The sequence below is a fragment of the Crotalus tigris genome, unplaced genomic scaffold (assembly GCF_016545835.1).
Source record: "Crotalus tigris isolate CLP2741 ecotype Arizona unplaced genomic scaffold, ASM1654583v1 scf7180000017873.753527, whole genome shotgun sequence".
Lineage (NCBI taxonomy): Eukaryota > Metazoa > Chordata > Lepidosauria > Squamata > Viperidae > Crotalus > Crotalus tigris.
Genome location: NW_024096692.1, coordinates 115,667 through 140,057, shown reverse-complemented (window position 1 = coordinate 140,057; position 24,391 = coordinate 115,667). Strand labels below are relative to the sequence as shown.

Sequence of the window (24,391 nt, the reverse complement as noted above, 5' to 3'; positions counted from 1 at the left end):
AATTAGTTTCAGTAAGATCATTAATTCATTTTTGGTCTACATAGATATTTTTTTAGATATTTTTAATGCTGCTTGTTCCTTACAGAGAACAAAAGTATCCCCTTACTTTGTTACACTTAAAGAAACAGTTAGGGGTCTGGAGAATAATATCTATGAAGAATGGTTGCAGGAATTAGGTATGTCTGGTCTATGAAAAGAAGAACTAGGGAAACATGATGGCAGTGTTCAATATTTGAGGGCCTACCAGAAAGATGAGGCAGTCAACCTATTTTCCCAAGCATCAGAAGGCACAGGAAGCAATAGATGGAAACCAATCAAGGAGAGATGCACTCTAGAAGCAAGGAGAAATTTTCTAACAGTGAGAACAATTAACTTTTGGAAATTGTGGTGTCCCATTGCTGGATGCTTTTAAGAAGACTGGACAGCCACTTATCTGAAATGGTATAGAGTCTCCTGCTCAAGTAAGGGGTTGGACTAGAAAACTTCCAACTCTATTATTTTATGTCCTAATTATATTTTGAAAAGGAACAGATCTTTTAAAATCCTTACTAGGTAATCTAGAATGCCATTAAGTTATTAGTCACCAGATGGCACTGCTGCCTATTTTTACAACAAATATAAAACTCCAAATGTTAAGTTCTACATAGTATTGTGCTGTGTTTTCCTGGGAATCTCCAAAAGACATTGTTAAATGTCTCCATGGTGAAACTCTGGATTACATACAACAAAGTAACCAGGTAAAACAAGGCCAGATAATAACAATTAAGAAACCAGCAAAACATAACAATAATAATTATCAAGTAATTATACATGTGTCTACAGTCAGCTAGAACAAGAATGTTTTTGTCTTGCAAATGCAAGTTGGGAGGATGAGTCCATAGTAATACTAAACCAAGGATCTTCAAACTTGGCCCTTTTATGACTTGTGGACTTCAACTCCCAGAATTCCTCAGCCAATGTGCTTGGCTAAGGAATTCTGGGAGTTGAAGTCCACAAGTCATAAAAGGGCCAAGTTTGAAGACCCCTGTACTAAACCATATGAGGACCAACAAAAGAGAAGGCAAATCTCACACTAGAAGTGTGACTAAAATTGTAGAGATTTCAAATGTCAAAACAGCATTTAAAAGGTTGTTTGAGAGAGATTAGTGTTGTGCAAGATGAAATTTCATTTGTAGCATGTAGAGAAACATCAAACCTCGTCTGTGCTCACTCTTCTCTCTCCAATTCGTATTTCAGTTATTTGGCTGTCCCCCTCCCACACCAAATCTAAGGCAAGCTCCATGAGGAGATATACTATGTGCTTAGACAGCTCTCACTTTGGAAGCCTGGTGAGAAACCAGGAATTAGTATATATATCAAATTCCTAGTAAGCCATAATACCGTATAGTATTGTGTATGTTGCTTGAAAGTTTGCAACACTCACAGGAAACTGCCACCCAATGTAGATTGTTGAGAGAAGCCTTGATACTCTTCAGTGCCTATGAAACATATGATGCCCACAATACATTTTAAAGAATCACTCCTTCCTTGACCTGTGAAGTAGTTTTTTCTCTTGTGTTGTTTCTACCTATCATTCTTTTTCCTTCACTCATAGCTGATTTACTTTAAGGTACAATTAGCCAGCTTCAAATTGTCTTTTTGAAACTGCATTATAACCCAACCAAGTTACTTAAAATAATTCAAGTAGATATATAAAAACACAGTACACAAATAGCCTGAAAAAAGAGTAATATCTTGGAAAGCACCCATACATTCTAGGAACAGAGTCCTGTAGTTGAGAAAGACTGCTTCCTGCCTGCCTTTCTGTTTCTCCTATGTCAAATGCTAGATTGTACACTTCTTGGCCATAAAGACAATTCTGAAGGAAAAAAAGAGCAATGCAAGTATTTTTAAGTATATACAGAGAACATAAAATAATAGGGTTGGAAGGGACCTTGGAAATCTTCTAGTTCAGTGTTTCTCAACCTTGACAATTTTAAGGCATGTGGACTTCAACTCCCAGAATTCCACAGCCAGCAATGCTGGCTGTGGAATTCTGGGAGTTGAAGTCCACATGCCTTAAAATTGTCAAGGTTGAGAAACACTGTAAGTTCAACCCCCTGCCTGTGGCAGGAGATCCTAACCATTCTGGACTTTCTTTCGGCTTGATGGGATGGATACACATGACCATAGAAAGAATAACAGAACAGAGTAATAGAGTTGGAAGAGATTCTTTATTAAGTTCCCCTGCCAGATAAAGGTAATCTTTTAGGAAAAAAATAAATATTTTAGTATAATCTAGAAATCAGTTTTCCAAAGCTCTTTGTTATTGTGCTAATTTTTTGGCCAAATCAGTTTTCCACATTTTTAATAATATGGATTGAAAAGTGTACATTGCTCTTCATATATATTGCTAATGTTCAAAAAATGTCTTAGGTCTTTAGCAAGGCAATTTGTTTAGATTATTTTTTGCAGTGTTTGAAGAACAGACAGCGCTGAGGGAATGTTAAAGACGTTTCTTGAAATAGATGTAGGGTTTTCCTACAGTATGTGTGGTAAACACCCCTGCTTTCTTCTGAATTTGCATGCAAATCTTCCTGAATCACACACAGATACACTCACTCCATTTTACTTAAGGGAATATTTAAATTGTTGCAAGCCTGTCATACTGTTGCTATGGTGGGAGAGAGGACAGGGTTAAAGTTCTATAACTGTAGTACATGCTGCTACAATCTTATTTTAAAGCTTACATTTTTAAATCCTATTTTAAGCTTAAATTATTCAAGAAATGATTCCTGCCAAAATGCAATGAAGAACTATTTTTGAGGCTAGCACTGGGCAATAGATTTTGCCCATATGTCCCTGCACTTTTGTATTAAAATATTCTTTTGTATTAAAATATTCTGCAGATTAGAGTGAGCCAAGGCAAGGAACCTCCACATTTGTTGAGTTTGTTCAAAGATAGGCCACTCATTGTTTACAAGGATGGGACCTCCAAGGCAACTGGCCAAGTACCCCCTGCTGCGACCCGCTTGTTCCAAATTCGCAGAAACCTTGGAGCCATCACCAGGATCGTAGAGGTAACAAATTCCCATTCAGAAATCTGTTCTTTCTGTAACCAGATAATTACTTGGCATCCAGACTGAGGGTCAGGCATTTTCATACAGATCTGTCTCAGACTTGTACTTTTGGTATTTATGCTTCTTTGTTGATATAAACTACTCCAGCAAATTCAGTAAAATTGCAGTTTAAACTCATCTGCATTCAGTCAGCAAATATCCATACAGTATATTGAATACACATTTTGGGAAGTTTCAGCCAATAAAAATAATGCATAAAATTGTATTAGAAAATATCATTTTATAAAAGAAATAACATTGGGGAAAATATTTTTTTAAAAATGCACAGACCTTTAAAAATAGCAAATGAGTACAAAAAGTACAAAAATAAAATGGAATAAAATAAACTTTGAGTAATCAAAACAAATAACAGAACAAAACAATTGAGATGAATGCAGTTGAGAAAATACAGTTCTTTGCTTAAGATCTCCCTATATTCCTTGTGCCTGTGAGACCACAACTCATATTTTAATTTACAGTGCTGTAAACACCAACTTGTCTCCAAACTACACCCTGATAAACTAAGGACAAGTCTAATTAAACACAAATACCTTCTTCTCACTTCCTCCCCCCAAAAGATGCCATCGTTAGAATATTGATATATTTAAAGTTCATGAAATACTTCTGATTTGCTTGTTACATTGAATCTGTTATGTTTTCTTATTTTTATGATTATTTTTTTCTGTGTGTAATGGTAAACTTTTTTCCTGATTAATTATTCTTAAGATTATAACTGATAATTTGTGCTTCACTTACATAGTGTTTGATTTCAAAGACTTAGCTCCTTAGTTCAAGCATATGGTGCTTGAAAAAAAATGAATTTTGCATATAATATAAAATTCAGAAATGAGGGCAAACAGAAAAAATGAATCTATCTTTTCTTTATCTCAGGTTGATGTTGATGCAATTTCATTGAATTCCAATGATGTTTTTGTTTTGAAATTGCCAACTAAGTCTGGGTATACTTGGATTGGTAAAGGAGCTAGCAAGGAAGAAGAAAAAGGTGCAAAGTATGTAGCTGGTATCCTAAAATGTCAAACTTCAAGAATTGAAGAAGGTCATGAACCCCGTGAGTGTGCAAATAATAATAATAATAAAAATCTCGACATGACATGGCAACCAGAAAGATAGTCTCTTAAGATTTAATTCCTGCAGGGTAATTTACCAAAGAATTTTTGTGTGGTTACTTTTTAGAGGAATTTTGGACTGTACTTGGTGGAAAAAAACAATACCAATCATCACCCCATTTGCAATCTGAGTCAGAAGATCATCCACCTCGTCTATATGGTTGTTCTAATAAAACTGGCAGATTTATAGTAAGTTTCACACAATTTTTCTGGCTTACTATGGTTGTTTATTTCTTAGGCTTAACAAATCTATTTGTATATGTTGGAAATAAATAAAAATATTTTTGCAGGAGCATAAAATATAAAATAATATTTTATAAAGACTCAGATATTAGGCACTTAAGGAAGAGAGGGTACCCCAGGCAAAATGATGGTGGAAACAATCCTGTTCCTTTTTTATGTGCATTAATATTACATCTCATGTTCAGAGAGGCAGGATTTCAATTGCAATGCTGTACTGTCATCTTGCCTATTTTGATTCTTTTATTTATTTATGAGACTTATATATCGCTTTAAGTGCAAGCACTCTCTAAGCGGAGTACATCAGTAAGCAATGTATATTTATATTTACATTGCCCCCAACAATCTGGGTCCTCATTTTACCTACCCCGGAAGGATGGAAGGCTGAGTCAATCTTGAGCCGATGAGATTTGAACCGCTGACCTGCTGAACACAGTCAGCTAAAGTGGCCTTTTCCACAGATGTTGCTGCCTTGTGCATGATAGAATGATATTGGTATGCTACACATTAATTTTCAATTTTTGTTTTCTTCCTGTTGACATTCAAACTTCATTCACTAAGCTACTATATGGTACATTTATTTAAATTTGATCAAAGAGATATGCAATATTCTAAATATAAGCCAGATGTTTAGCTTTAGTATTCTTGATACAGTTATATAAAATGACTTTAGAAATATAGTAAAACAATTGCATTCTTTAAGAATTCTGTCATCTAAAACTTGAGTCAAATGCAGATGATTTTAAAGTGTGCAAGTCCTTTAGAATATTTTTATGTGGCCAGAATGATCAGAACAAAATTTAGAACAAATGAAACATTTTTATCTTTTACTTAAGCTTACTGTACACACACAATCTATCAAAATAAAAGGTTAATATTTCTGATTTTCTAATGAAATTTCAAGCCTAGATTTCAGTTCTATACTCTTCAAATTACTAATTTTGAACTTTGTTTAAAGTAGAATGATAAGAATTGTAATATCTAATGAGAATATTCTCTTAATGATATAAATGGGGCAGGAGAACATCTTAACAGTTTCTGCATATGGTAGGCTTATATTATAACTAATCAAAAGTGAATACTATAATCATGAGTCAAATAACAGGTGCAACACAAATTCCCACACACGTCTGTTCTCATTTACAAAAACATAATGTTCTTTACTAAAAGTTTTTGTCATGAACATTTGTTAATTAATCGTTTTTTCTTTTAAGTACAGTAAGCTGGTGCCCAATTAATTTTATTGGGCTATTTATTCTGTATTAAAATCTTTTATGAAAGTAGATCTGGAGTATATATATGTTCACTGAAGCCTGTAATCATAATGCCACTGGAATATTTTTATTTAATGTATCGTCCTCTGTTTAGACTGGCCAAAAAGAGGTGTATCACATTGTTTGGATTGTTCATATATGAATCTCTGAAATTATAGATGGTGGGGTATTGGCTAAGCCACTTTGGTATACTGCTTTTAATTCATATATCCTCTTGCAGGATACATGAACTATTGTTTGATTAGTATTATACTTAGCTTTTGACAACTTTCTCCCCTTACTTGACCTGAATTGCTAATGTCATTTGACTATGACCACAGCCTCCTTCTAGCTATGTTACTTTTTCAGCTTTTGCAGTCTTATCTATTTTTTCCTTTTTATTAGTTATTATATACCTTATGTCATACTTAAAATAATATGTGATGTTAACTTATCTAATTAATAAGGAGATATTTTAGTTTAACATGGGTATTTTTAATAAGATAAATATATGATTTAGTAAAATATTATTTCCTATAGATTGAAGAAGTCCCTGGAGAATTCACTCAGGAAGATTTGGCTGAGGATGATGTCATGTTGTTAGACGCTTGGGATCAGGTAAGATACTTATCTTACTAAAGGAATTCTGTATGACAGAAGCTACAGTATACAAGAGCTAAATATAGAATGTGTGCATGATAGAATGAATTGTGTCATTTAAGGTAAAGATAGGCAATCAAATTTTGAATTTCTGTATCCAGCAAATAGAAAAGGAGAGGAGGAAATGGGTAGCTCTAGAAACAATTCTTCACAGTGCTTGCTTTCTATTCTTAGATAGCTGCGTTTGTTCATTTTTTTAAAAAAATCTAGAAAAACAGTGAAAATAATATTCACCCATTTGATTCCAAGCTCATTCCTAACCACAACAAACTTAATATAAAAATGAACTATTTAAATGGATGAGTTTAAGAGAATATTGCAATAAACTATTAAGTATATGAGGAAATGTCATGTGGTGAGAATGTGGTTGAGGAAGAAATGTAAGATAGAGATTTCTTTTTAAGAAAACTTGCACTAGGTACTGAAATCAAATTGGGAACAGGAGATTTATTTGATATTACTCAATTCCATTATGTTTAACCAATGGCAAATCCTTATTTAAAATGCTGGCGTAGGAAAACTTTTTAAAAATTATTTATGTTTTATATAAAGTTTATAATTTAATATTTAATGCTTTAATACTAATTGCTTTTATATGGTTTTATATATTGTGGGTTTGTATGTTCATGTTTTAATATTTTTTTATTATAATTTTTAACCTTTTGGAAGCTACCCAGCAGAAACCTATTAGATCAGATATATCAAACTCCTGATGTCACGTGATGTCATGCAATGTATCAGAACTTTTTCCCCATTGCAGGCAATAGGGTGGGTGCGATTTGGCCTGCGGGCCGGCAGTTTGACACCCCTGTATTAGATGGTATTAATCAAGTAAATAAGGAAACTCTTAGAATGGAGAAGTATTTCCTGGAAAGAGAAGGACTTGAATGAATATGTCTGTATTATGAGTTGTGAAATAAATAGTTGGTTTTCAAATGTAAGAAGGAATAATATGTTTGCATAGCAAAATAAACAGACAATGCTTCATGCATGAAGATAAATGTACAATTTGATACTAAAATAAAACATGAGAATGCATTTGCAGGTATAGTAATCCTTAACTTATGATTACTTGTTTAGTGATCATTCAAAATTATGAAATCACTGAAAAAAATGAATATAACTGGCTGTCACTTTTATGACTATCACAGCTTCCCCATGGTCACATAAACAAAATTTGGATGCTTTACAACTCGCAAATATTTATGATGGTTGCAGCATCCCAGAGTAATGTGATCGCTATTTGAAAACTTTCCAGCTGACTTCTGACAAGTAAAGTCAATGGGAAAGTTGAATCCGTTTAATGACTGTGATTTACTTAACAACTATGATGATTCACTTAATGACTATGGCAAAAAAGTAATAAAATCAAGCATAACTTACTTGATGACTGCCTCATTTAGCAATGACAATTCCGGTCCCAATTGGTAGTAAGTTAAGTACAACCTGTAGTCTTTTAGTAAATGAGAAAAAATGCTTAAAACTGGACACAAGTTTCCTGTTTTTAATCTGTAGAGTGATTTCCAAACTCCATTTCAAAAGCTAATATATCAGGGGGGTTTTCTCTTCCTTGTTATGCCAAGGTATTTGTCTGGATTGGCAAAGATGCTAACGAAACCGAACGTGCTGAATCAGTTAAATCTGGTAAGGAAAAAAACCCAAATAGTTGATTAATTTGCAGGATGCTCATATTTTAAGTTCAGTGTTTCCCTTCAGATGTGCACCTATAATTCCCTGTCAATGTAACAATTGAAAGCAAATAATTCAGAAGATTATTAAGCTAAAGAAACGTTTTCAATAAGATAATTTTTTTCAAGTATGTTGCTAATTCAACTATACTTATTCCTAGAAGACAGAAGACGGTAGAAGATGAGTAAGACAAACCAACTATTTTTGTAAATAGCAGTTGCTTCTTTTGAAGAGTACACATTCATTTGTATAGTCACCATCATCCTTTACCATAGTTCTGTTACATATTTTTTTCAGTTGTTCATTAGATAAATTTAATCAGTTTTGCAAATCAATAATTCTATTTTTAATGCCTATTTAATATGTGCTCCAAAGATATGGTAGCAAAGCACTATAGCTTTCTCTTCCTGTTTGCTGCCATCTAAAGGTTGTTTAAATTTGCATTCCAAATATGGTATCCCAGGTATTTTCCAAATGGTAGCAGTGTTTTAAACACCTGTTTGGTAGATATGCTGCAGCTGCATACAACTGTTACTACACTGTGAAAAATCTACAGTTAATCAGTTTTTTTCTGCGAGAGGCTGAGATGATGATGATGCCTTCAAAATATATGGTTTAATAATAATAATAATAATAAAGTTGGAAGGGATCTTGGAGGTCATCAAGTCCAACCCCCTGCTCAGGCAGGTAACCCTATACCGTTTCGGACAAATGGCTGTCCAGTTTCTTCTTAAAAACTTCCAGTGTTGGAGCATTCACAGTTTCTGGAGGCAGGTTGTTCCACTGGTTAATTGTTCTAACTGTCAGGAAGTTTCTCCTTAGTTCTAGATTGCTTCTCTCTTTGGTTAGTTTCCACCCATTGCTTCTTGTCTTGCCTTCAGGCGCTTTGGAAAATAGAATAGCAGTTTAAATAGCAGTTTAATAGATAAATAATAGATTTATTATTAATAGATATTAATAGATAATACATAGCAGTTTAATAGAAACTGCTTTTTAATAATAAGAAAACCGGTATTGAAAGATAAGGTTTGTGTAAGGATGCTTTGTTTGTGTTTTGCTTGTGTTTGTGATGTCTTTTAACTGCAAGTTCTCTTTACATCACTGGTTAAATGGTTCATTGTTTGATCTTACATTTTGTAGTTATAATAAATTATTTTAAGTTTTTTTCTTTGGCTGTTACTCTGAATATCTTGACATTTGTTAGAATCAATTTCTCTTGATTGTTGAGACCTTTAAACTATGTTTATGCAACATGCTGGTTTACAATTTACTGAACCATAGAGGAAGTTCTCACTTAACAATTATTCCTTTAGTGACTGAGGTTACAGTGGTGCTGAATGAATGATTGTTGCAGCCACTGCAGCACTTCTATGGTTATGTGATCCAAATTCATGCATTTGGCACAGCCAGCTGCACTTACAACTGCAGGGGTTCTTCAACTCTTCTCCCTCTGTCCCTCCCCCCCCCTTCTCTGCCCTCTGGGGTGTCCTGCACTTTTCACCCTTGCTGGCCCTGCACTTTCACTGTCTTGCTACTAATGAGGTACCCCCAGGCTGACTCTTTGCAAGGCACCTGCTAATGATGCGAGGCCTTTTCCTCCAAGCTTGTTCAAATTGTGTGTGGCCTTTTCACCAGGCTTTGAATCCTTCCAAAACCTTACAAGAAGGCTACACATAATTTGGAGAAAGTGAGATCTGGATATGCCATATACAGCCAGCAGCTGCTTTTTGAAAGGCTAGACTAGGCATGTCTCGTCAGAAGCAGGAGCAAGATGACGGCAAAGGTCATATGACAGCAGAACGTAAGGTGTGTTGCATGCCATCCTGTCCCCAGCAGCAGCCGCATTTGTGTTGGACTGCAGCAGTCCCTTATCTGCCTACCAACTTGCTTGTGAGCTGCCTGGGACTTGCAACTTCCTGACAGTTTCCCTATTGACTTTGCTGCAATGGGGGTGTTTGAGATTGCTGTTGCTAAACAACATGATTACTTGATGTCACACTTATGACTGCATCACTTAGCAATTGAAATTCTGGTCCAATTACCATCATTAACAGAGGATTACCTGTACTGTGTTAACTCAGTGTTCTAGATTTGAATACACACTGACCCATAAATTAACTATATTGATTGAGATCACATATTACCACAAATAAGCCAATCACACTTTAGCTTAGCATGATGTTAATCCCCACTTTAAGATATTTTCAGCCTCTCATCGCTACTTGTTTCAAGCTGCTATTCTCTAAGCTGTCATTAGCAAGGCAGTGATCTTCTTTTTATCTTTGTGTGCATGTCTGTGTATGTATGCCTTCAAGTTGTCTTGACTCTAGTAACATTCATTAAATGGGATGTACTTTCTTGGCAACATTGTTAGAAGTGGTTTGCCATTGATTTCTTTCCATGATTGAGAGTATTTGGCTGAAGATCATCCATCTGCTTTTATGCCTAAGGCAGAACTAGAGCTCATGGTCTCCTGGTTTGTAGCCTAGTATCTCTAACTATACCATATTAGCTTTCTTACATCAATTCACTGCAATACAAAATGTATATTTCAAAATGTTAACAATATAAAACTGGCAAACATTACACAATTACACTCCTATTCTTTTTTTACCTGCTGATAAGAGACAAAAGAGTCCACTGTATGCCATGCATATTTGTCTTCTGATTTGTGGAACACTTTTAATATGACAATTGTCTTACAATCCCTTTGAACTTTAATGTATACAACTGAAAGTATAACAGTTAAAATGAACAATAGGAGCAAGTCTCTCTCTCTCTCTCTCTGATTGGGTGGAGGTGTGTTCTGATTGGTTAGGGACCAAGATGGTGGGCTGCCTTGCTATTTTTTGGCTTCGCGTTCGTGGTCGTGCCTCATCTTCATGGTGGGTGTCAGTTTGCTTCATGTATGGATTGGAGGGGTTTAAAGTGGCTAATGATGCAGCCAATCAGAGCACAGCCAACCCCCCAGCCAATCAGAGCACAGCCAACCCCCCAGCCAATCAGAGCACAGCCAAGCCCCTAACCAATCAGAACATACCTCCACCCAATCAGAACACAGCCAAGCTCCCACCCAATCAGTTCATACCCCCACTGGCAGTTAAAAGGATGAAACAGCTAAGACCACACATTGCTCCTCGAAGCACGAAGCTGAAAACACCAGCCTGAAGATGACGAAGGGGACTTCGTTGAAACGTCGCCAAGACACTTCCAATTTTACGCAGGAGAAAACCCGAATAACCAAAGACCTACATACAAACACCTGCGAAAATCTCAGAAATATATATATAGAGAGGGGGGGGGAGTACAGTAACTTATCCATCAGCCCAGTCATAGACAGCCCATTCTTTGTTAAGAGGGGTTAATGCAATATAAGAAAAAAAGTAGGCTGCGTAAAACTGTTGTGCATTTTGCTTAGTTTTAGTTGAATGTATTATTTGCATGGACAATATAAAAATTAATGTTAGATTTTGAACTGCTGTGTCAGAATGTTCAGTTATTGATAGTAAAATTAGATAATTTTAAATTATAAAAAGGATCGGCTTATCATAGATAATTCTTTTAAAATGTAAGATACGTAATTACAGCAGTTTGACTTAGATATATTTTAAAAAATCATTTCATTCAACACCACCCAGCTTGTGCTCTAAAATCTGGGAGATCCTCTTTCTGGTTCCACTGGTATATTTGGCTCTGTTTGTAGGAATATCTCAGTAATAGTGTCCAGTTATGGGACTCTTTCTTCAGATGTCTGGCTGATCCCCAGAATGCTCTCTTTATTGTAAACAATTCAAGATCTATGTGTATGGGAAAACAATTACTCCTTCAGCATTCTGTTTTAATTTTGCTGATTATTTATCTAATGAACTTTAAAAAAAACAAAAACCCTTATTTTCAAACATTAATGATTTTGTTAGAATAGCTTTATGCTAGATTTCTCATACTTCTTTTGGGCTCTAGGAGCCTCTTAAGGGGAAGAATGATGTATAAATTAAATAAAGTGATTTAGAAATTAGCTAAAAATAAAGACTATTTTGCTGTGATATGTTATTACAGTATTACTTTGCATATTCATGTATTTCAGCCAAAAACTACATTGAGACTGATCCTTCTGGAAGAGATAAAAGGACTCCAATTGTTATTGTAAAACAAGGTTTTGAACCTCCAATATTCACAGGTTGGTTTTTGGGCTGGGATTACAACAAGTGGAAGAATGAATAGTTACAAAACTGAACCATGGAAAACATATCATAATTGCATATTCTTCATCAGTTTTGAGTCTGTGATTGCAAAGGGGATTAAAAACAACTATTATTGAGATCTGTGCCTTAATTTTGGGTGTATATTTAGGAAATAAAACATGTCATATTCTACAAGTATAAATACATGCTCCCAGCGTAATTAGAAAATGTTCTTTTGTAAATGCATTGTTCAGGAAGAAAGAAATCCAAAGTCTCTGGGCAACATTTATGGCTAACATTGTCAATTTCACTGATTGAACACCATAGCTCCACTCTGAAAAGAGACTATGGAATCCCCACAGCATAGCCTTCTTTTCTGCCTATAGCTTGGCTTACCATGTGCTCGTCTATTATTAACCCCAGTGTGATTGAGCACTAGCTCGGTAATTTATAGCTTTCTAATTAAGTATTTAAGAAAGACTGGTCTGGTTGTCCAAGCTTTTCTTCTGACTCATAATGTTGGCGTAGTCATTTTAGTTTTGCTTATACTTCAGTCATATAACATCTATTTTTCATCTATTTTTATGCCAAATCTTGGACAATAATCACAACTTAACTCTTTTAAACCTGACATTTAAAGACCCAGAAAATTGTACAGCCCAGGGAAACTCCCAATTTTTGAAAGAGGCAAATGGGCAATACCTGAGCTTGTTTGTCAATGCTTAGGAAAGGAAGTGAAAACAGTTGGTTTTAATATTTCAAGTTATTAAATACTCCTCTAATCCATGCATCTTACAAAGCTCTGTAGGAAGAAAACTATGTTATTCAAAATGAAGAGTTGCCAAAAACAATGTTATTAGTTCCTTTGGCATCCAATCAAAACATTTTAGAAAAACCTGTTGATCCACCATGATTCTGTTCTCATCCTTCACACAAACACAAAATTACAACGTGGTGACCATTAGATGGCAGGAAAGAAATACAGAAAAACTCATTATTTGCTATTTGCTGTTCATTGAGATTTTTGCAATGTACTGATCTGGTAATCCTATATTTACTGAGTATAAGAATAGTATTAATTTTTTGTTTCTAGTTTAAAATGCTCTGAAGTGGTTTATATTCCAGAAATTGTAGCACTTATGAGAAACAAAACTATTATGCATTATTAATTGGATTGGTATGTCTAGACTCTAGATCTATTACTATATGTTTAGTTTCTGATTAAGAAAATATATGGAAGCCTGTTTCGACCTATAATCTCTCTTTCTTCACATGACCAACTACAAAAGTGTTAAGTTTGATGATAACACGAAGAATAAAGATGAATATATATTATCAAAATGTGAAAATAATTATTCAGTTTCTCATTGGTGAGAGGCAGCTTATGGTAAATTAAACATGAGATAATGCTTTTAAATATGAATTTTATTCTTCCAATTAATAAAGCCTCTTAATCAGAACTATCCTGCTAAACTGTTGTCTTTTATATAATTATTTTTGATTTACTTATATATTCAGATAGTTTATTATCTTGATCATCTTCTAAAGAATTTGTCTGCAATATAGTTATTTCAGAAGAAATAATCATTTATTTTTATCTGTTTTCTCCAAATTATCTCAGAATATAGGGTATAAATTTCTACTCATTCCATTATCATTATAAGTCTGAGAAACAGATTAACAAAAACACAAGCCATCTGTTAAGCTTCACGCTTTAGTCTAACACTGTATTTCACACTAACTCAACCAGGAAAATGAGTAGGTAATTCTTATAAAAGATCTATATATCACATATAAATTCAGTCAAATTCAAATATAAAAAAATAAGATTGGATTACCTATTTCCTTGCATAATATAGTCAGCAGAAGTATAGCAATGTATAGACCAATCAGCCTGACCTCAATACCTGGGAAGATTTTGGAAAAGATAATCAAACAAATCAGGGAACACCTACAGGCAAACAAAGTCATTACTAAAAGCTAACCCAGGTTTGTCAAAAACAGATCATGCCAGACAAATCTTGTATTCTTTGACCAAGTGACAAAATTAGTGGACCAGAGGAATGCTGTGGATATAATTTACTAGGACTTCAGTAAGGCATTTGACAAAGTAGATCACAATCTACTACTTGATAAGATAGAAAAATGCGGGTTAGACAGCATCACCACCAGATGGATCCGTAGCTGGCTGACTGGCCGTACTCAGTGTGTGGTCCTCAATGGAACCACATCTACATGAAGGGAAGTGTGTAGTGGGGTGTCCCAGGGCTCTGTTCTGGGCCCAGTGCTCTTCAACATCATCAATGATTTGGACGAGGGGATAGATGGGGAACTCATCAAATTTGCAGACGACACCAAGCTGGCAGGAACAGCCAATACTCCAAAAGACAGGCTTGGGATACAAGAGGACCTAGACAGACTTGAACACTTGGCGCTATCTAACAAAATGAAATTCAATGGTGAAAAAAGTAAGGTTCTACATTTAGGCAAGAAAAACCATATGTACAGGTATAGTATAGGGGATATCTTGCTGGGAGTAACTGGGAGAGGGATCTTGGAGTCCTACTGGACAATCATTTAAATATGAGCCAGCAGTGTGCTGCAGCTGCCAAAAAAGCCAACACAGTGTTGGGCTGCATTAACAGTATTAATGAAATATTAATACCACTTTACAATGCCTTGGTAAGGCCACACTTGGAATACTGCATCCAATTTTGGTCACCACAATGTAAAAAAGATATTGAGACTCTAGAAAGAGTACAGAGAACAGCAACAAAGATGATTACTCTGGAGGCTAAAACATATAAGGAACAGTTTCTGGAATTGGGTATGTTTAGTTTAATAAAGAGAAGGACGAGGGGGGATATGATAGCAATGTTCCAATATCTCAGGGGCTGCCACAAAGAAGAGGGAGTCAAGCTATTTTCCAAAGCACCTGAAGGCAGGACAAGAAGCAATGGGTGGAAACTAACCAAAGAGAGAAGCAACCTAGAACTAAGGAAAAACTTCCTGACAGAACAATTAACCAGTGGAACAACCTGCCTCCAGAAGCGGTGAATGCTCCAACACTGGAAGTTTTTAAGAAACTGGACAGCCATTTGTCCGAAATGGTATAGGGTTACCTGTCTGAGTAGGTGGTTGGACTAGATGACTTCCAAGGTTCCTTCCAACTTTATTATTATTATTGTTATTTTTGTTATTATTATTGTTACTACTTTTTTTCTATTTTAGTTGTAAACTGACATTAATGAGGTATCTAAAATTATAGCAGTCTTTCTATAGTTATCTGCATAGTGTGTGTCTGTTTACTCTTGTTTATATTTCTGTATCAAAAGAAAACAATATACTTTTTTAAAAAATCACTATTAAATATTCTTTTATTGTGGCATATTCCATTAAAGAATTATATTTGCAGGTTAATGTATAATTTTCAGAGTAGTTCAATTCAGTGTCAGAAGTCTATATAATAACAAACTTTGAAGAACAATTTTAACACACATATATTTATAATGAAGACATTATACTTAAATTGATAAAGGCAATTGACATATACTTTATACAGTATTTGGGGACATAGATTTAACTGCAATAAGTATTTTCCATTCCAATGGATATTAAATAACTAAAAAGTTTTTCAAAATTCTAGAAATCTGTGTTTTTTAAAAAATAATGGAGCACATATATAATAACCTTACATAGATTTTCTGAAACAATGGTAAGAATTCTAAAGCCGTCTGCATGCAATACATATTCATGGTTCTAAAGTGAGGGAAAAAAATAACTAGAGACCTCATCCAGTAGAGCAGGATAAATCATACTACTAGGTAAAACAAGTGCCCATTCTCATATGGCAAATGAGGAGTAGCAAATGGTGGCAAAGTGGTAAAAGTCAGAACTGTGTGTGGCTGATGACGGATTTCATGTTCATTACCTTGCAGCTAGTCTATGTCAACAGACTTGGGGCTTTCCTTGAAAATTAACTTGGGAATTGCATTTCATTCAAAATGCAGTAGTCCATTTGCTTGGCACTTGTTTGTGCCAAGTTCACTCCATTGATTACTGAAAGGCATCCAATCCCAATTCAGCATGCTGATTTAAAATATTAAAGCCATAGGCTGCTTAATATAAAAGTCTTTCCTTGTAAGAATCATCTGTGCATTTTTCCAGAAGCTGGAGGCCTGGAAATGTATGCATACAATGATAATCCCTACATTCTAAATACCTTGCATTTTGAAATAAACAACGTTGCTTGAATTTTATACACAAAGATATTTTGGGAGAACATGGAAGTGGATTGCTTTTTAAATTGTTACCTGTAACCACCATTTTATTTTTGTATCAGAAATCAGGGCAGACAAAAATGTTTAATACATAAACTAAAAAAAAAATATCTTAATGCAGAGGAAGGATAAAATTTAGAGAAGGAATCACTTTATTTTTCTTTATATCTGTAATAATAATAAATGTATAATAGCTGAATCAGGTAACAGAAACACATGCTATGTTTAGACCTTTTGAAGAAAAATGTTAAAGAAGGTTTAGCCGCTTGTTTACTGGCAAGATCAGAAGGAAATTATATTTCATGAAATTTCTCTAGCCTAAATGAAATTCTTCATTAGTAATTTAAAAAGTTTAAAGTATAATAAGGGCATATTATAAACAAATGCCTATAAAGTGATACAGACAAATGGGAATTTGCTATATTACTTGCTTAATATCAATCAGTATTCTCAGATCACATTTATTGTTCACTAGTCAAGATGTATCTGACTCTTCGTGATGTGTCTTGTCTTCTCATTAGGTGACATATAATTTGAATATTTTTTTCAATACAAGGATTAACCAGAACATGAAAAGGAACTACATTATGCAACAGAATACACTTGTGACATTAGAAATGGAATATGTACCTAGTTTGGGAACCATTTAATTCAATCAATCAATCAGAATAGAGTTGGAAGGGACCTTGGAGGTCTTCTAATCCAACCCTCGTTCAAGCAGGAGACCCCATACCATTTCAGATAAGTGGCTATCCAGTCTTCTTAAAAATGTCCAGTGATGAAGCACCTACAACTTCTGAAGGCAGATTTTTCCACTAGTTGTCCTCACTGTTAGGAACTTACTTCTTAATTCAAGGTTCTTCTCTCCTTTATTAGTTCTATCCATTGTTTGTCTTGTCTTGCCTTGCCTTTTTGTGCCTCAGAAAATAAGCTGGCCCCCTCTTCTTTGTGGCAGCTCCCCAATACTGCTATTATGTCCCCTCTAGTCGTTCTTTTCTCTAGACTGGCCATACCCAATTCCTGCAAATATTTTTCATATGTTTTTGTCTACAGCAGCGGTTCTCAACCTGTGGGTCGCGACCCCATTTGGGGTCGAACGACCATTTCATGGGGGTCGCCAAACGCAGTCTGCCATTCCCCCCCCCCCCGTTCCTTAGCTGTGCTACTCCCTTTTATTCTATTGGCTTTGGAAAGACAATAGAATAGACTCTCTTGAATAGAGTCTAATTCTATTGGCTTTCAAAAGCCAATAGGAATTGTCCAGGCTGTCTCTGCCCTGCTGAGCCCACCAAAAGTCCCATTCTGCAAACGTTGCTGCAAGTTGTCTGCAGCAAAGGTGAGCTGTCTGGAAGTTTCCACCCCTCCCTGCTGATCAACTACTAAAAATGTAAGTAAAAGAGGGCCAGGGGTAGGAGGTGGGAGGCCGGCGGGCACAGAGAGGGTTGCTGGCGTGCGTGGGGCCTGGCGGGTTCCCTACCTCCCTTGGGCTGGGCCAGCTGATAGCCCAGCCGGTGGTCGTCTTGCGCCGTCGCTGCCCCTTGCCAGCTTTGCCTCGGCCGGCGCAGGGGGCAGCACCACGCATGCGTGGTGCTCCCGGGCAGGGAAAGTCCTTGACTTACGACCGGTTGGGTAGTCCTCAACTTATGACCGGTTGGGGGTCACTGCATTAAAAAGGTTGAGAACCACTGGTCTACAGGCCCTTAATCATCTTAGTTATTGCTCTTTGCACTTTTTTCCAAAGTCTCAACATTTATTTTATAACATGGTAACCAAACTGGATGCAGGTAGTCTTATTAAGGATTTATAAAGCAGTACTAATACTTCATGTGATTTTGATTCTATGCCTTGTTCAAGGATTGTATTAGCCTTTTTGGCTACTGTCACACACTGCTGGCTCATGTTTAAGTGATCGTCCACCACAACTCCAAGGTCCTTCTCGGTTACTGTTTTTGAGCCAGGTTTCACCTAATCTGTACTTGTATCTTTGGTTTTCCCTAGGGTAAAATCTTGCTTTTCTCCACGTTAAATTTCATGTTGTTGGATAGGGCCCATTGTTCAAGTCTGTCAATGTCTTTTTGGATCCTGAGCTTGTCTTCTGGAATGTTTGGCCATTCCTGCCAGCTTAGTGTCATTTGCAAATTTGATGAGTTCCCCTTCTATTCCTTTATCTAAGTCATTTACAAAGATATTGAAGAGTACTGGGCCTAAGATGGGACCTTGTGGTACCCTACTGCTTTCTTCCTTCCACGTAGATGTAGTACCATTAAGGACTACTCATTGGGTACAGTTTGTCAGCCATTTACAAATCCATCTGCTGGCGATGCTGTCGATCCAACATTTTTCTAGTTTACCAAGAATTAGATTGTGGTCTACTTTGTTGAATGCTTGCTGAAGTCTAAGTATACTATATCCACAGGATTTTGCTGGTCTGCTAATTTAGTCACTCTGTCAAAGAATGAAATAAGATTGGCTTGGCATGATCTGTTTTTAACAAACTATGCTGGCTACTAGTTATAACTTTGTTTCTAGATATTCACAGATATATTTTTTTGCCCAGTAGCTTCCCAGGTATTGATGTAAGGTAGCAGGGGTGTCAAATTCGCCACGTCATGTGACGTGTCACAACATATTGTGAGTTTTTTCCCCTTCCTGGAGCTGGGGTGAAAGTCGCTTCTGTGTGATGCATCAAGCCCGTGGGCCGGCAGTTTGATACCCCTAGTCTATAGTTTCCTGGATCTGTTTTTTCCCCCTTTTTTGAAGATGGGAACCATACCAGCTCTTTTCCAATCCTTTGGTAGTTCCCTGGTGCTCTAGAATTTTTTAAAGATATGGTACAATGGTTCCGAGATAACATCTGCCAGCTCTTTCAGAACTCTGGGATGTAATTCATAAGGTCAGGGTGATTTATAATTACACTGCTGGAAGATCATACAATCTTCCAAATACTGCAAGATTTGGAATTCCATCCTTGAGGAAAAATATTCCAAAATGTCTAGATTGATAGATGTGGGACAGCCCATCCCAACTTTAAAAAAATGCTTGTTGTCCTGATTGTTATATGAAGGAAAAAGCAATAATATACATAGGTACTATAAGCCAATTGCACAGTCCAAGATTTGAATTTGAGCACACTTTTTTTCCAAGCAGCAAAATTATTTAAACATTGTTTGTGGTAGGAATGAAAGTTTTGTAAAATAGATTGGTACAGTATTTGCAAAGGTCATAAACCTGCCAGAACTAAACAACTGTTTATGACATAAAAACTCTTTTTCAAGTTAAGTCAATGTTAAATTATATAAAATAATCTATGCCTGAATTAAATCAGTTTTTTGTAGTATCAGGTCACAAGTCTCTTCTTGCTAAACTAGATTTTGCTATATGAAGTTTTAGAGAATGAAAATATTTAGGGTATGAAATAGACATCTTTGTGAACTAAGCCAGTTTTTATGTATTAGCTTTTAACTTAAACCAATATTTGTCATGAAACTATTAAGTCTATGTGACATAAATCAGCTTTTGTAGAATAAAATCGTGTTTGAAAGTTTCAGCAGCTTTCATGTATAAAGTGAAAATAGTCTATTAGCTACACTAGGATTATGTGTGATATTAAATCAATCTTTCCAGGCTAGACTACTATTTGTGGCATGAAATTGTATTTGGTTTAAATGATTGTAGTATAAAATCACATATTTCTCCAAGCTAAACTGGCTTAGATAAAGACTTGTGATTTCATTCCATACCCTACTTTGGAAAAATATGTTGCTTTCATGTCACAAACAATAGTTTAGCTTTTAGCAATTGTTCAGAACTGGTTTAAAGGTCTTGGGATTTTATAAACCAGACCCTGGTGTTTAGTCATCACACATCCTGGGTTAGATATCAGATTTATAGTGCCATGCCACAATTGCTGAGGCAGGAAGCTTTGCTGTGAGGAACACCACCTACATGATGAATGGGAGTCAAGCTAATCTCCAAGGCGCATGAAGGCAGGACAAGAAGCAATGGATGGAAACTGATCAAGGAGAGAAGCAACCTAGAACTAAGGAGAAACTTCCTGACAATTAGAACAATTAACCAATGGAACAACCTACCTCCAGAAGCGGTGAATGCTCCAACACTGGAAGTCTTTAAGAAGAGACTGGACAGCCATTTGTCCAAAATGGTGTAGGATTCCTGCCTGAGCAGGGGGTTGGACTCGATGACCTCCAAGGTCCCTTCCAACTTTATATTATTATTATTATTATTATTATTATTATTATTATTATTATTATTATTATTATTATTATTATATCGATCATCGCACAGTCAGCCAGATGTTCAGACTGGATTTGGCATTTTGTCTACCTATTGAGTCCTTACCCAGGACCTGGGATAGGCAGATGTGGATGTTTGATGGTATTACAGATATCGTCGCAGGATGGAAGCAGTTCCTAGTAAGGCCGCCTTTTGCAATTGACTAATAGCGAATTTGTCAATGCCAATGGTGTTCAAGTGGTGCTCCAGTTGTTTTGGGATTGCACCCAAGGAGCCTATGACTATTGGTACTACCCTTGCTTGCTTTTGCCACAGTCTTTCTATTTCTATTTGTAGGTCTTTGTATTTTGTTATCTTCTCCAGTTCTTTCTCTTCTATTCTGCTATCTCCAGGCACTGCCACGTCCACTATCCAGACTTTTTTGTCTTTCTTATCGACAATTGTTAAGTCTGGGGTGTTATGTTGCAGGTGCTTGTCTGTTTGAATTCTGAAGTCCCAGAGCAGTTTAATTTTATCATTTTCTATGACTTTCTCTATTTTATGATCCCACCAGTTTTTGCTTACAGGCAAATGATATTTTTTGCAGATCTTCCAATGCACCATTGTTGCTACTTTGTCATGCCGCTGCTTGTAGTCAGTCTGTGCAATCTTCTTGCAACAGCTTACCAGGTGGTCCACTGTTTCTTCAGCTTCTTTGCATAGGCGGCACTTACTGTCTGTTGCTGTCTTCTCAATTTTGACTTTGTATGCATTTGTCCTTAAGGCTTGGTCTTGTGCAGCCAGAATTAGTCCCTCGGTCTCTTTCTTCAATTTTCCTGCTCTTAGCCATTGCCAGGTTTATTATTATCTGCTTTCCCAGCTATTTTTTTAATGTATTGGCCATGTAGTGCTTTGTCTTCCCATGCCTCTATTCTGTTCTTCATTTGGTCTTTCTTGTAGGCCAGTTTGGTCTCTCCAGTAGTCAGTAAGCCTTCCTGATATACTAATTTCAGTGCATCTTCATCATTGTTCTTCAGATATTCTTCCAAAGCCATTTTTTCTTCTTCAACCATCTGATGTACTTGTAGCATTCCACGCCCACCTATTTGCCTTGGTAGATAAAGTCTATCAATGTCACTGCGTGGATGAAGGGCATGATTCATTGTCATTATTTTTCTGGTCTGCCTATCCATTGCTTTTAGTTCTGCTTGAGTCCAGTCCACTATTCCAGCTGTGTACCTAATGACTGGGATTGCCCAGGTGTTGATTGCCTTTATGGTATTTCCTCCATTGAGTTTGGACTTTAAGATCTTCTTCACTCTCTTGATGTATTCACCTCTAATCTTTTTCTTGACTTCAGTGTGCTTGATGTTGTCAGCTTGAAGGATACCCAAGTATTTGTAGTAATCTTCCTCATCCAGACTCTTAATGTTATTTTCGTGGGGCATCTTGATTCCTTCAGTTTTCACTATTTTTCCTTGTTTGATAGTAAGTGTGGCACATTTGTCCAAACCAAACTCCATTACAATATCTTGGCTATATATACGGACAGTGTTGAGCAGCGATTCTATTTCAGATGATGTTTTTCCATACAGCTTCAGATCATCCATATAAAGGAGGTGGGATAGTCTGGCAGATGTTTTTGATGTTTGATAGCCATGTCCTGAGTTATTCAGTATTGTTGACAGAGGAAACAGTGCAATAACAAATAGTAATGGTGATAATGAATCTCCTTGAAATATTCCTCTCTTGATATTAACCTCTCCCAGCCTCTCACCATTGATCTGCAACTGTGTCTTCCATTGTGCCATCGATCTTTGCACAAATTATATTATTATTATGGATCATCGCACAGTCAGCCAGATGTTCAGACTGGATTTGGCATTTTGTCTACCTATCGAGTCCTTACCCAGGACCTGGGATAGGCAGATGTGGATGTTTGATGGTATTACAGATATCGTCGCAGGATGGAAGCAGTTCCTAATAAGGCCGCCTTTTGCAATTGACTAATAGCGAATTTGTCAATGCCAATGGTGTTCAAGTGGTGCTCCAGTTGTTTTGGGATTGCACCCAAGGAGCCTATGACTATTGGTACTACCCTTGCTTGCTTTTGCCACAGTCTTTCTATTTCTATTTGTAGGTCTTTGTATTTTGTTATCTTCTCCAGTTCTTTCTCGTCTATTCTGCTATCTCCAGGCACTGCCACGTCCACTATCCAGACTTTTTTGTCTTTCTTATCGACAATTGTTAAGTCTGGGGTGTTATGTTGCAGGTGCTTGTCTGTTCGAATTATTATTATTATTATTATTATTATTATTATTATTATTATTATTATTATTATTATTATTATTACTATTTTGCTTTGATAGCCTGGACCTGAGGAAAGAATCCAGGCTATAGTACTAATAACTGGAATAAGATTAGAATGGCTGGCAGATAATTATAATTAAATAGCAGAAAGAAGAATCTCTGGTTTAAAAACATCTTATAGGTCTGCAATTTATCAACAGGAATACATGTAAGCAGAATTCTGAATTAAGATTGCCTATTTTCTAATCAGAACCCCATGTATATTTACATAGGAATTAAGGAGGCATATATTTTCATGGTTAGGGAAAATGATATTTTTTTAAATCTCTCCACCGAATGGGTTTGGGTTTTGTCATACTTCCCGAAAACAGCGAGTTTCTTTTAGGAACAGGAAAAATTAACATTTTCCCCGGGAAGTCATCAGATAACACAACGCCCCGTGGATGTCTCAATAGGATCAATTCAAAAGCCCCGGCCTGGCCAAGCCGCCCGGTTTGCCATTCACGTGACCTGGCCAAGAAGCGCTGAGGAAGGTGATGCGTAGCACACAGAACTCCGAGGAGGAGGCGGGGCTATTCGGGAAGGACGTGCCAGAAGTTGGTGGGGGTGGGAAGGGAGAGAAAGATATCTGTAGTTCTAAAAGCGTTTGAGGGCATTATTTGAAAACGGTTGCTAGGAAACGAGTGCACGGGGAGGCCAACGGAGGAACTCTTAGTTTACTGCGCCTAGCGCAACTGGGATTGTAAAATGCGTGAAAGGCTGGTTGGGCAGAGCGCCTTTATCCCTCATTTCACCTCATGAAGCTTGAAGATACCCACTTCTCCCTCTTGTCACGTTTATGAAAGACAAGGAAGGAAAAGAGAATCAAGAGTAAGGCTTCCAGAAATGAATCTCAAAGTTCCTATAGGTGGCAGGAGTAATAGCAGAAACGAAAATCAGAGAAACCTATGCTACCACCCAGGGGGTAAATTTGTTCTTTGGCCCCGTCAGGGTGTTTCCTGCTAGAAAAGGAGGGGGATCTGAAGCCAGACCGAAAAGACAGCCTCCGTTTCAGCAATCCTGTGATTTTTTTCCCTTCCTTTCGAAAACAGGACGGGAGGCAACTCCCTTTCTGTTGAAGGCGTAAGAGGGACAGGCACTGCAGTACATTCCGTTCTCAAGAGCTATGAAAGGAGAAAAAGCGGCGGGAGGGAGGGGAAAAAACAGGCCAGCCCCGGGGAGGCAACGTCCACTTCCTCCTGCCTTCACGCGCTTCAGCTTGACCAATGAGGTTCAAATAGATTGGGCAATCGGATTGATTGGTGGTTGTGGGAACCAATA

General features: G+C 36.6%; 1 protein-coding gene across 1 annotated transcript in view; it reads left to right on the top strand.

Moving 5' to 3' along the window:
* Positions 1-13,711, top strand: part of SCIN (scinderin) — a 56,581-nt gene extending 42,870 nt beyond the window's left edge. The window contains exons 11-16 of the mRNA XM_039343794.1: positions 2,889-3,059; positions 3,990-4,167; positions 4,293-4,414; positions 6,259-6,336; positions 7,962-8,022; positions 12,152-13,711. Coding sequence (XP_039199728.1) covers positions 2,889-3,059; positions 3,990-4,167; positions 4,293-4,414; positions 6,259-6,336; positions 7,962-8,022; positions 12,152-12,288 — 747 coding nt within the window. The 3' untranslated portion in view covers positions 12,289-13,711. The remainder of the gene's footprint in view (positions 1-2,888; positions 3,060-3,989; positions 4,168-4,292; positions 4,415-6,258; positions 6,337-7,961; positions 8,023-12,151) is intronic.
* Positions 13,712-24,391: the final 10,680 nt, after the last annotated feature.